At 33.9% G+C, this 13,324-nt stretch overlaps 2 protein-coding genes and 1 long non-coding RNA gene across 5 annotated transcripts; 2 read left to right on the forward strand and 1 right to left on the reverse strand.

Annotated features, from left to right (window-relative positions):
- Positions 1–336: 336 nt before the first annotated feature.
- Positions 337–1,497, forward strand: LOC116010773 (uncharacterized mitochondrial protein AtMg00810-like). Its single transcript, XM_031250283.1, has one exon. It carries the CDS (start codon positions 337–339, stop codon positions 1,495–1,497), a length of 1,161 nt encoding a protein of 386 aa, XP_031106143.1.
- A 3,439-nt stretch (positions 1,498–4,936) lies between these two features.
- On the forward strand, positions 4,937–7,464 carry LOC116011008. 3 transcript variants are annotated; one of them, XR_004096958.1, is made up of 5 exons: positions 4,937–5,112; positions 5,733–6,103; positions 6,191–6,397; positions 6,479–6,734; positions 6,827–7,464. XR_004096958.1 is itself a non-coding variant. In XM_031250498.1 (2 exons), exons 1-2 carry the CDS (start codon positions 5,462–5,464, stop codon positions 6,257–6,259), a joined length of 711 nt encoding a protein of 236 aa, XP_031106358.1. In that variant the 5' UTR covers positions 5,321–5,461; the 3' UTR covers positions 6,260–6,398. The 3 variants fall into 3 exon arrangements, 1 of the variants encoding a protein (XP_031106358.1); XR_004096957.1 differs by lacking the exons at positions 4,937–5,112; positions 6,827–7,464 and having other exon boundaries at positions 5,321–6,103; positions 6,479–6,558; XM_031250498.1 differs by lacking the exons at positions 4,937–5,112; positions 6,479–6,734; positions 6,827–7,464 and having other exon boundaries at positions 5,321–6,103; positions 6,191–6,398.
- A 3,784-nt stretch (positions 7,465–11,248) lies between these two features.
- On the reverse strand, positions 11,249–12,911 carry LOC116011019. Its single transcript, XR_004096961.1, has 3 exons — positions 12,592–12,911; positions 12,043–12,098; positions 11,249–11,517 (listed from the first exon to the last, which is right to left on the reverse strand). It is a non-coding gene; the product is annotated as an uncharacterized LOC116011019 (long non-coding RNA).
- Positions 12,912–13,324: the final 413 nt, after the last annotated feature.

A 13,324-nucleotide genomic window follows, 5' to 3' on the forward strand; every position in this document is an offset into this window, starting at 1 on the left:
TAGCGGGACGCCATGGACCAGGAGTTTAATGCTCTCCTACATAACAGTACATGGCGGCTTGTTCCACCAGACCCGGGTATGAATATAATAGGCTGCAAATGGGTATACCGCACAAAGCGGAAAGCCGACGGCACAGTTGACAGGTACAAGGCTCGCCTGGTGGCGAAAGGGTTTGACCAGGTGGCAGGTGAGGACTTCTTCGACACGTTCAGCCCTGTAGTGAAACCGACTACGGTACGCCTATTACTATCCATGGCAATCTCACGTGGATAGACACTACGCCAACTAGATGTCCATAACGCATTCCTCAATGGTCATCTCAGTGAAACTGTATACATGAAACAACCGCCTGGGTATGAAGATCCCGCGCATCCCGACCATGTTTGCCATCTGCAACGATCTCTTTACGGGTTGAAGCAAGCTCCGCGGGCCTGGTTCAAACGTCTCCACGACTTCTTATTATCTGCAGGTTTCTCGGCATCCAAAACCGATGTGTCCCTGTTTCACTACTCGGCTCACACCTCCCGAGTGTTTCTCCTAGTATATGTGGACGACATCATCATGATCGGCAACGACGCTACGTTGGTTGACTCATTGCTCCAACGACTGTCTTCCACTTTCAAAATTCGAGACCTTGGCACACCAAGTTTCTTTTTGGGGATTGAGACACTCACGGTGTCTGACGGCATTCTACTCTCTCAGCGTCGTTACATGGAGGATATATTACACAGGGCCGGGATGACCGATTGCAAACCTCTTGCCACTCCGGCAGCGATCACTCAAACTGTGTCGCCGACAACGACGTTGTTTGATAATCCCACGCAATATCGGCGTCTCGCTGGTGCACTCCAGTATCTCACCATCACCCGACCCGATTTGTCTTATGCCGTGAACCGCCTGTGTCAGTTTATGCATGCGCCCACCAAAGAACATTGGGGTCTCCTCAAACGTGTACTGCGCTATGTAAAAGGGACTCTAGACTATGGGTTGAGGTTAACGAAGTCTATCTCTTACGATGTCCATGCCTACTCGGACTCTGACTGGGCTGGGTGCCCCAATGACCGGAAGTCTACAAGTGGATACGCGGTCTTCCTCGGCACCAATCTGATCTCCTGGGTATCTAGAAAACAGCGGACCGTTGCGCGCTCTTCGACAGAAGCAGAGTATAAAGGCTTAGCGGATGTCGCAGCAGAGGTTACTTGGGTAGTGTCACTTCTTCGTGAACTCGGTCTGCACTCTGGCGCACCAGCCACCCTATGGTGCGATAATCTCGGAGCTACTTATTTAGCAGCCAATCCAGTCTTTCACGCCCGCACGAAACATGTGGAAATAGATTTTCACTTTGTTCACGACAAGGTGGCATCTGGGGAGTTTTTGGTCAACTTCGTCTCTACGAAAGATCAGCTTGCAGACATCTTCACGAAGCCGCTTCCAGCTATTCGGTTCGCGACCCTCAGAGACAAGCTCAATGTGATGCCACACACACCTTGTGCTTGAGGGGGAGTATTAGTGATCAGTTAGTTGTTACCTAGTCTATTGTGTAGACCAAGTTATTAGCCTATTGTTTAGGAGTGTTTAGCTTCTGCATTACTTACGTTAGTCTTGTATTATCTGATCATTCAATGCAATCAATCACAGACAATTGTTCATTAAGGGTGTGTTTGGTTGGGGACTTTTGCATCCTAGTATGAGTTTGATACACATTGCCATGTTTGATTGCATACTTTTGTTGTCCTACTATTGGAATGAAATCCTTTAGTAATTACAAAATTTATTATCATTTTACTCTGCTTTTGAAGAATGGAATCAAAAATAAGGGAGAAAAAAATAAAAAGATGATTGTTCATGCATTAAATATTAAATTTTAATATATATATATATATATATATATATATATATACACACACACACATATATGTATTATATATGTATATATATATTTATTAATTTTAATTTTAATTAATTATTTATTTATTTTGATTCCAATTCATATTTATTACCAAACAAAGTGAATCCTATACTTAAACTCATTAACATTGTCAAGTATTTGATTCACATTACCATTCCCATCCAATGTTTGAACCAAACACACCCTAATAGTCAATGATCAAATGTGATACAAGTTACATAGTCATTCACCTAATTTAAAAACATTAATAATTAATGACCAAATTTGATACATGTGTAATAGTCAAGGATCAAAAATAATTTTTTTTTCAAAAATCATTTCGTATATTTTTTAGGCGTAACGAAAAAGTATAATAATAATAATGTAATAATAAATAATAGTGAAAGTTTGGACGCTACTTCACTTTCATTGCAGTTCTTTTGACGGAGGTCAAGAGTTCCCATATATTTTCCTTAATTTACTCCTTTTTGTTTCCTTTCATCATTACCATTAGTCAATGAAGTTTTAAAAAACTTTATTCCCACAATATAATACCGTAGTGTGTACTCTAAATTTAATCTCCAATATAGTTTTCCTTTACTTTTCTCAATATAATAAGAGTAATGTTATTTTCTCCTCGTAATATTCACCAATCATTATTCCATTGACCATGATCCACACAGTTGTCACAACTACAGAAAACACATTTAACGTCGTAGAAACAACGTCGATTTTTAACAAAACCGATGTCAAAACATTATTTAAATTTTCAAAAAAAACATTATTTATATTTAGAATTTTTTAAATAAGATATACGATGTCGATTATAACATATAACCGACATCGTATAATTTTTTTTAAAATTTTTTTAAATATACAATACGACGTCGGTTCATTATTGAACCAACGTCGTATCATTAACGTTTTTTATTTAATATTACGACGTCGGTTCATTAATGAATCGACATCGTATTGTAATTTATATAAAAAAAAATTAAATAACAAATACGAGGTCGGTTCAAACTGACGTCGTATATGTAATATTCAATTTTTTAAAAAAAAATGATACAACGTCGGTTGTTTGAGACTGTAACACCCCAATTTTCACATCTTAAATTTATTACAAAATCACTAATAATATATTGCGGAAGCTTATACATCTAACCAAAAGAAAATGGGTGTTACCGCCACGCTTAGGTATCTTTCCTATACCCAAACACTAAGGCTAAACTTACAACATCAAATAACAATCCAAAATCTAACTTACTACATATGGAAATAATCAATACAACCGAGTATTTCTCAAAATGCTAAAACTTCCAGGGTGTCTATTCTAAGATAGAGTAGATTTCAACCTCAACTTCCATCCTATTCATGTTCACCTGCAAAAATCATTTTAACACAAAAACAAAGGGGTGTATATCCCAAAATTAGCATAAGCTAAGTAAGTTCCATTTCACCCCGTAAAATATAGGCTTGGGTTTTATCATTTATCTCATAATATATTTTTCAAAAAATATATGTGGAGATATACTTTTCCAAAAATAACATATTTGTCAAGGAGGATTAAATACCAAGTGGAGCCAAAAGCCTTGTGGTCAAGCGGCATGAAGTGATTCTCTCAAGTGGGAGGTCATGGGTTCGAGCCTCAGTGGGGGCAATGTTGACTTTGTTGGGCTTAGGGTGGAGATCGAGTCTTTAAGCTCTCTACATAACCACCACTAGAAATCATAAGCCAAACCAAAATCAAATTGGGGATTCAACCCACACCAATACTCAAATTTCATAATTCATAAACTAAATTACCAAATTGGGGGATTCAACCCACACCAATATCAATCAATTAATTTTTCATAATGACTACAATTCCAAAGGTTAGTTGTGAGATTTCCGGCTCACACCGACACCAATATTATTATCCTCCAATGACCAAATATGTATATATATAATTTCCAAAATATATCATTTCTTCATAATAAATATTTTCTTCAATAAAATATATAATTTCCCAAACCATATTTTTCTCCACAATAATTCATTCCATAATAATATATCATTCTTAATACATATATGTATATAACACCAAAATTTCAAGCCAAGCATTTACTCAACACACGGGTTTGACCCGTAAAAATTAATTCTCGACAATTCGAGAATCATACACATATTAGCAATGCACTTGTGATCACATGGACATTATTATGCACATAATTTGTAGAACATATAATTTTGATATCATATCATATCATATATCATCAAAATATACTTATATATATTGGGGCAAAATATATAATTTTAGTGAACATGAAATCTTACCCTTGAAGACCAAAACTCTCATCAACACTTAATGAGATTCTAGCCACTTGATAAGAAACTTGAGAGGCTAGATTTTCCTTCAAATCCTTTAAACACCAATAGCTAAATCCTCTCCTTTACTTGAAGACTTGTGAAGAGAATTTGGCTATGGATTCTTGAGCTTCAAGGAAGAAGATGAAGACTAATACTCTCTCTCTCCTCTCTTTTTTTCCTTTCTAAATTTCGGCCAAGTGGGAAAAAAAATGGGAGATCAAGTTTATATATTATCTCTTATAAGATAAGGATGAAAACATGTGGTATAGAAAGTGACACTTGTCACATTTTTGTGGTGAGTAAGGGAAAATATCTTTGGTTAGACTGTTATGGGTTAAAACAGATATAGTTACGGTAGAAAAATTAGAGAATTATAAATGGGCCAAAAAAATTGGGCTAAAGTTAGGTTCAGAACATTACGAAATAATCACATTTGGGCTTAAGGATTTAAGTAGTAAAAAAAAAAAAAAAAGTTGACCTAACATAACAAAATAGTTAGATTTATATAAAATAATAATAATAATCTCTTTTTGAAAATATTTATTGAAATAATAATGTTAGGAAAATACGGGTATGACAGAGAACCGATGTCGTATCTCTGTTTATATATATATATATATATATATATATATATATATATATATATATATATATATATATATATAAAATTCAGACCCATTCAACATAGTTATTCTTCTTCCTTAGCTACCCATTTTTGAGACACCACCGTTCTTCTCCATTTGCCGCCGCCGCGCCACCATTTCCGTAGCCACCGTCACCGCAGCGCAACCGTCGCACGTTATCGCCACAGATCTGGTCGCCGTCGCACCTCGTCGCATGCTGTCGTCGTTGCCTTCTATCCACAGCCGAAAACGGTAACATATATATTTATAAATTATAGTTTTAATTATTTGTTTATAAATTTTGAATTTTAGGGCTATATTTCAAATTTTAGGATAATATTTCAAATTTAGGATAATATTTCGAATTTTAGGGTTATATTTCGAATTTTAAAAATTATATTTCGTATTTTATTATTATATTTCAAATTATAAGAATTATTATGTATTTTAGGAATTTTTGTTTTTATTTTTTCGAATTTTAAGACTTAATTTAATATAGTCTTTGTTTAAATTATTATTATTTATTATTATTATATAAATTTGTTGAATTAGTGTTAACTTAGGTTTAATTAGGGTTAATATTAGTTTAGATTGGCTTGTGATGGATAAAAGTTGGATGAATGTTTCTCGAATTAGTAAGGAATACGAAGATGGAGTTAAAAAATTTATTAACTTTGCAAAGAATAACCTTCTGGATAGTAATGAAATGTTTCTTTGTCCTTGTAAAAAGTGTTGTAATCAGAAAAAGTTATGTGAGAAAGACATATTTGATGATCTATTCTATAATGGGATTAATCTATCTTATACAAAATGGATATGGGATAGTGAAAGCAATGTAGCTACAACATTTAATATGTATGTTGACAACGAAGCAAATGAAGATGATGAGTCTGAAGATCAATTGGATGAAATGTTTCGCAATGTTGAAGAGGAGTTCACCGATCGATCAAACGAGTTTGATGAATTATTGTATGATTCAAAATTACCTTTGTGGCCGGGTTGTAGTAAATATACCCGATTATCTATTGTATTAAAATTATTCAACTTGAAAGTTGGGAATGGGTGGAGTGACAAGAGCTTTACTGCATTACTTGAAATATTAAAGGATATGCTTCCAAATGATAATGAACTTCCGAAGAATACATATGATGCCAAGATGACACATGTTAACATTCCGATCACAATGGAGTTATGGCTTAAATTCCCAAACGAGACTAAGGACAATATTTGGGAAGATATTCGGGTAACCTTCTTTTAGATTTAGATTTTTATATACAAAAAAATTTAATATAATTGCATTTTTTTACTAATAAATAATCTTTTCTTGCAGAGTACTTACGATATTCCCAACACAAATGCTATGAAAGAGCGTTGGATACAATATGTGGGTCAACGGTGAAAAGATTTTAAATCAAAATTGGTTAGCAAGTATATTTATGGTGCTTTCTCACATAAGAATCCATGTGATGAATACTCGTTCCTTGACCAAGTGACATGGAATGAGTTTGTTAAGGTTCATACAGGTGCAGAATATGAGGTACCATTATTCTACTATCAATTATTATTAACTCAAATATATTAATTATGTATTACTACTTAATGTTTTCTTTTTATGTAGGCAAAAAGAAAAAAAATCAAGAAATACAAGCTAAGAATGTTCATCCACATAGTTTATCTTGAGGAGGTTATCAAAGATTGGAAAAAATTATGATGGATGAGAAGATGAAAGAACAACAAGAAATTGCAAATTCAGATCCATCACATACAATTAGTCCTCCATCTCCTCTACGTAGACACGAAAAGTGGAATATAGCAAGAATGGATAAGTCTGGAAATTTTTGCATTGGAGCGACTAGAATGGTCGTAGAAAAATGGTAAGTTATAATTTTCTATGTTAATAGCTATGTTGAACAAAATTGACCAAATATAATAGTAATTATTATTGAATATTATTTATAAATGTTAGGATTCTCTCGAGTTGCAAGCTTTTCAAGAAGAATTCGTTGCGTCAGGAAGACATGATATATTACCTGTTGCGCTAGGTATTGATCGATGAGCATCCTAGGCGTGTTTGAGGCATGGGAAGAGGATATGACATAAAAAGTGTATTTGGTCATGCAAAACGTCCTCCTCAGACGCGTACAGAAGAAGTTAAGCCAATGATTGATTCTGTTGTTGCTGTTGCTGAAGCACGATTTGAAGCACGGATTGCTGAGATGATGAAACAATTTAGTAATATGCAGACTCCTATTCAGCAAGCTGCACAATCAAGACAAGAGGATGTCATATGTGAACATGTTTTACAACAAAATGACAGTAAAAAAAAAAAATTAGTTTCCCAAACCCTTTTGTTGATTTATCGGATGTAAGTAAATGTTTATAATTAATCTTATTATTATTATTTATTAAAAACATTTTCTATGATTCTTTATTAATTAATGCAGTTAGGAGCACGATGTCAATTGTACTTGGAAAACCCACTAGACGTCTAGTTGCATTTGTGATAGCTTACACTAGTGAAAAAGTTCATGGGTTGCACTAAATGTAGATCAAGTGAAGGTGAGCATATACAAAATCATTGATCCAAGTGCAAAGGTACCATTCCCCACCAGTGAAGTTCAGCTTGTAGGTTTTGCATTTCAACACTTTATTATTTGGCCAAAGAAGCTAGTAGAGTTATGTACTCAAGCTGATAATGTATGTACGCTATAAATATTTGTATTTTAAAATAGTATATAATTTAATTTTTTAAAAATAATAATTGTTACTTATATTAAAATGCACAGTTAAAAGGAAAAACCAAATTGACTTTTGAATCAGTTGTGGAATCTCATCATCATGAATTGACTTTAGTTGATTCGAATTCTTTGAGTAGTACATGCAAAAAGGTATACAAGATTGCTTGTACTCTTGAACACGATCTTGTGATGCATATGCCTCGTGGTGTTGTGGGCAACATTGATTATGAGTTACAGCTTGAGAGTCTGGAGATCGTGCGTTTATTGAATATGGAGACCTTAGATATTTTTATTTTTCAGTTCTTTATAAGGTAATATATTTTTAGTATTATTTGTTCATAATAGTTTTAATTTTATTTATCATAATTATTAGTAGTTTATATGATTGGTTTTGATTGTGAATATGTGTATTTATAAAGAGTATGGTTTGGCATCACAATCCATGTATGGCTTTTTAGATCCAAGTTGGATTCAACGAAAAATGATGACTAGAGATGAGAAGATAAAGTATATATAAATGACATCTTGCAATATGTGAAGAAAAGTTGCTATTTAGCTCCATATGTTCTCAAGTAAGCATTGATTATGTTTTAAATACAATACCTTATATATAATATACTATAAACTAATAAAATTCTTCTTTGTAGTGGCATTGGATGTTGATTGCGATTTGTCCCCTATTAAAAGAAAGCTAATATTCTTGCTACTTGGAGCTGAGATCAAATTGAGGAAAGTTAAAGTACTTTTTGGTGGCATTAAATTATGCTCAAGCAAGAATCACCGAGTAGAAATGATTCAGAGCAACTTGACTTATGAATTATGAACAACTTAATTGTTCACAATACCAGAAGATAAACAAAGTCAAGGAAATGTGGCTACAAGTTACAAGGCAAATTTATGTTAGTGATTAAAGAAGACGTTGGAAGATCATCAGAAGCAAATATTCAAATTCATCTGACAGAGCCATCAAAGTTGACAAAAACCATCTGAAGACAATTTAATGCTCTGAAGATACATAACGGTCAAATAGCTAATTTAGCTATAAAAACCCAAGAAGACTTGAAGACAAATACAATACGACGGAGGAGATATATAGGAACACGGAGATATCTGATTGAGCAAGTGCTAGTATTGAGCTAAACACGAGAGAAATCAAGTCTTAGAAAGAAATACTTTTATTTCTTGAGAAAAAGTATAGAAGTGTAGCTTTGTGCAAAACACTCGGGGAAACTAAGTGTAGCTTTGCGCAAGACACTTGGTTGAGGAGTATAGCTTTGTGCGGTATACTCGGTGAGCATAGCTTTGTGGGAGGCGCTCGGGGTTGAGTGTAGCTTTGTGCAAGACACTCGGAGTTGTAGAAGTGTTAGAAGGGCACTAATTCACTATTGTATCTGGGTGATTAAAGATATAGTGAAATCCCTCCTTGGAGTGAGAGGAGAATAGTGGACTAGGAGGGTTACACCACATCTGAACCACTATAAATCTCTGTGTCCATTTATTTATCTGTTTACATATTTCGTGCATGCTTATCTGATCATTAGATACTTTGTCTCATTTATTATTCTAGCACCTAGAATCACGTGACATTACAATTGCATGCAAGCATAATTCATACTCATCCTCATCCTACTTTATATTTGCTTATATATTTCGAACCACACTATTCACTACTTAGATTATTTCATCTGAGTTTGATAGTTCCCTCCTTGGAGTGAGAGGAGAATAGTGGACTAGGAGGGTTACACCACATCTGAACCACTATAAATCTCTGTGTCCATTTATTTATCTGTTTACATATTTCGTGCATGCTTATCTGATCATTAGATACTTTGTCACATTTATTATTCTAGCACCTAGAATCACGTGACATTACAATTGCATGCAAGCATAATTCATACTCATCCTCATCCTACTTTATATTTGCTTATATATTTCGAACCACACTATTCACTACTTAGATTATTTCATCTGAGTTTGATAGTTCTCACGCCTGCATGTGAATCATACTTTGCATACTTATTATTTGAGCTATTTCTAGAAGTTATAACGTAAGCAAAGCTCTTCATTTTTACGTGAACTTGTTTATAGCACTTTACCGTATCTTATTTCGCTGCGAACTCTATTTTGGTAATTGCTTTATGCTTGTTACCTAGAGTTGAAATTACCAAAGTGTTATAATATTTTAAATTGTTTGAAAAGTCTATTCCCCCCCCCCCCCCTCCTAGAGTTTTCCCACCCTATCTGAACCAACATTATCTCTTTTGAACTTTGTAGAATTTGGAGAGACAAGGAAAATTGTCTTACAATCAAAAAGATATTGATGAAGTTAGAGACAAATGGCGCAATTTTTTTTATAGATGAATGACTTAATAAATTACTTCTTTAATTTGATGAATTGTGATATTTATGTTAAATACTTGTTGTTAATAATTGTAGTTTCAAAATATTATTAGTAATTGTAGAATTTATTAGCTTGATTAGTTATAATATTTATTAGTTTGATTAATTGAGAAATTTATTAGTTTGATCAATTGTGAGATTTTGAATGTTAATTTGCTGCACAAGTTCTGAAACTTGATGTAAATTGTAAAAATTGCTGCACAGGTTTTAGGTGGATTCGTAAAATATATTTAATTATTAAAAATAAATAAAATAAATGACGTTGGTTTTTCACAAAAATCGACGACTTATAATATTTGTTTTTTTAAAATAAAAATCTCATACGGCGTCGGTTATTTAGGAAAATCGACGTCGTATGTATTTTTATTTTTAAAAAAAATTATACGACGTCTGTTTTTCACAAAAACCAACGTTATTTTGTTAAAGTATAAGATACGACATCGATTTTTCTTAATAACTGACGTCGTAATGTATTATTTTTTTAAAAAAAAATTAAAGTATTAAACGACGTCAATTTTCCTTAATAATCGACATTGTATTATATTTTTAAAAAATAAAAAATACATACATCGTTGGTTTTTACAACTGACGTCGTATTATTTATATACAATGTCTGCTAGATTGGTGTCGAATTTTAACTGACGTTAAAAGTGCAAAAAACCTGACATTAAAGGTGCTTTCTGTAGTAGTGTGTGTAGACCATAAATAAAAAATGCAATTTTAATATTTTAAAAGTACATTATTTATACCTTCAGAAAAGTACATTATTTATGTAGATAAAACACATTATTTGAAACTAGGGGTACACACTACAAGAAAAATCGCGATTCGCGACGGAATTTTCCCGTCGCGAAATGGCCAAATTCCGTCGCGAAACAGGTTTTGCGACGGAATGGCGACGGAATTCGTTCCGTCGACTATCGACTCGTCGTATCTTCGTTTGCGACGGAAAAATTCCGTCGCGAAATATGGCGACGGAATTTTTTCGTCGCGAAATATTGCGACGGAATATTTCCGTCGCAATTTGACAACGGAAATAATTCCGTCGCTAATTCTAGCACCGTTTTGAAGACGAATATTCCATCGTAAAAAAAGGGCGAAATTATTTTCCGTCGCGATTTTTGCCACAAATATTTCATATTGCTATTTTTAAAATTATTATTTCCATGAACAAATATTTCGTCACAAAATTAATATTTGTCATAATTCCATTGCAAAATTTATTACTACAATGATATACTAAAACTTTATTAATTCTAAAATATAAAATTCTAAAACATTATCAATCTACATTAAATTCGAGTAATAATACATTATCAATCCAAATTTAATAAGTAATAATATCCAATTCAAGTCTAAACTAACAATATAATAGTCTTCACAAACAACAATCCACACTAACTAACAATGTAATCAGCATGTCTTCTTTTAGCCTTCATCTCGCAAGTATTATACACCAAAGCATTTTTTGCAGCATCCTAATCAACTCGATACGTTGAGTTTGTCTTTGATACATGAGCTGTAGAAAGAATAAAATGAGGGGTGAACACTTTTAATCCAAAGGTGAAAGAAAGGACAAGAATTCTACATTTGTATTATATAGATCAACGTGAACTCTAGTTTACAATGCAAGTATAGAAAATCTATACATCTGTACTCTAAATTTGAATGTGCTTCCAGGTTTGCAATATAATTTTAGATCAATTGGATATTTTAAATTATAACATTTCACCTGCCATAAACAATATTAAATAAAAAAAGTTTTGAAAGATAGGGAAATGAAGAAACGGAAGAAATTGAGTTCCATCTGTTTAATGAAAGCAAACACCCAACACAAAGCAAAACAAATATTAGACAATTAAGTTTTTTGTGCAAAGGAGACCTACTTAGAATGATATAAATTTTAATATAGCTGAAGACAGTTAAGATTGTCCTGGTAATATGGATTTCAATAAAAAGGAAATGTATTAATTGAAAAAGAACTCTTTACTCAATAAGAATGACAATGAATTGTTAGAAAGCAGTTAAATTTCAGTATGCTCACCAATCTGCCCCGTTTTCGTTCTTCTTTGTCCTCTGCAGCCAGAAATTTTGTATCCCCTAAAGCAGTCCAGTACAAAACAATTCGACTTATCAATTCCACACTAAACCCAACTAAAATAAACAACCCAATACACAACCATATGAACAGAGGAATCTTGTCAAGAACCCCCACACTCAAAGCATGGTAAGCCTTGCAGAAAATGGCCATCATGTTTGTGACAAATGTTCATTGCTACCATCAAAAATGTTAACCAGTTTAAAGTTCATTACATTTTATATGAATTGCATACCAAATGCTACCATTGTGTAAATAGTGTTCATTCAAACTCAAATAGCTATGTGACTATGGGGTTCACTATATACCAATTGTTATAAATCACCCAGCAACCATTTTAAAGAACTCATGTTCCATAACACTCAGATTAAATATAATCTAAACGCACAAATAACAGAGATACTGAGGAAGAGTATAAATCTGTAAGAAAATCAAACTCGAGCAGACAACCTATATAATGGCTGCAAATTAGGAAAAAAGGTTTGAAATATATACCTTGGGACCAACTGGTAGAGCTACGGGCACGGTTGAAGACACCTCTAGTTCTCCGTCGACGGCAACGACCTCTGGTTTGCGGTCTCGGTTCGCAGTCGATGGCGACGGCCTCTAGTTTGCGGTCTCGGTTCGCAGTCGGCGGCAACGAACGGAAGATTGGGAAGAAGAGGCGAGAGCCGGACTGGGTAGGGGTTTAGCGATTGGTTGTGGCGGGTGGGGGAGGCGGAATGGCGATTGATGATGAGGTGAAGCCGGCGGCAAGTCGCGAAAGGGCAAGAGGCGAAGAAGAGAATGAGAGGAATTCAATTTTCAGATAATCAGATCTAGGGTTTGTTGTAATTGTGTGGTCTTAGTCTACTAGACTACTGCATTGTAATAGAGTCAGTAGTATTCAAAAAAAAAAAAAAAAAAAAAGTCTACTGGACTACTGGCCTTTGGTCTCTCACTCTCTCTCATTCTAAAAAATTCAAAACAACGTCGTTTCGTAGTAAGAATAAAAATAATATTGCGACGGAATAATTCCGTCGCAATATTTATTCATTTTAACATAAATTGCTACATTTAGTAACGGAATTTATTCCGTTGCTATTTCGCAACGGAAATTAAATCCGTCGTTAATTCCGTCGCCATTTCGCGACGGAACTCAAATCCGTCGCAAATGCGGTCGCGAGTTTTTGCCGCCAAGATTTCGCGGCTTTTATTTTCTATTTGCGCAAAATTTCGCAACGGAATT

Source organism: Ipomoea triloba, chromosome 2 (assembly GCF_003576645.1).
Source record: "Ipomoea triloba cultivar NCNSP0323 chromosome 2, ASM357664v1".
In the NCBI taxonomy this organism is placed as follows: Eukaryota; Viridiplantae; Streptophyta; class Magnoliopsida; order Solanales; family Convolvulaceae; genus Ipomoea; species Ipomoea triloba.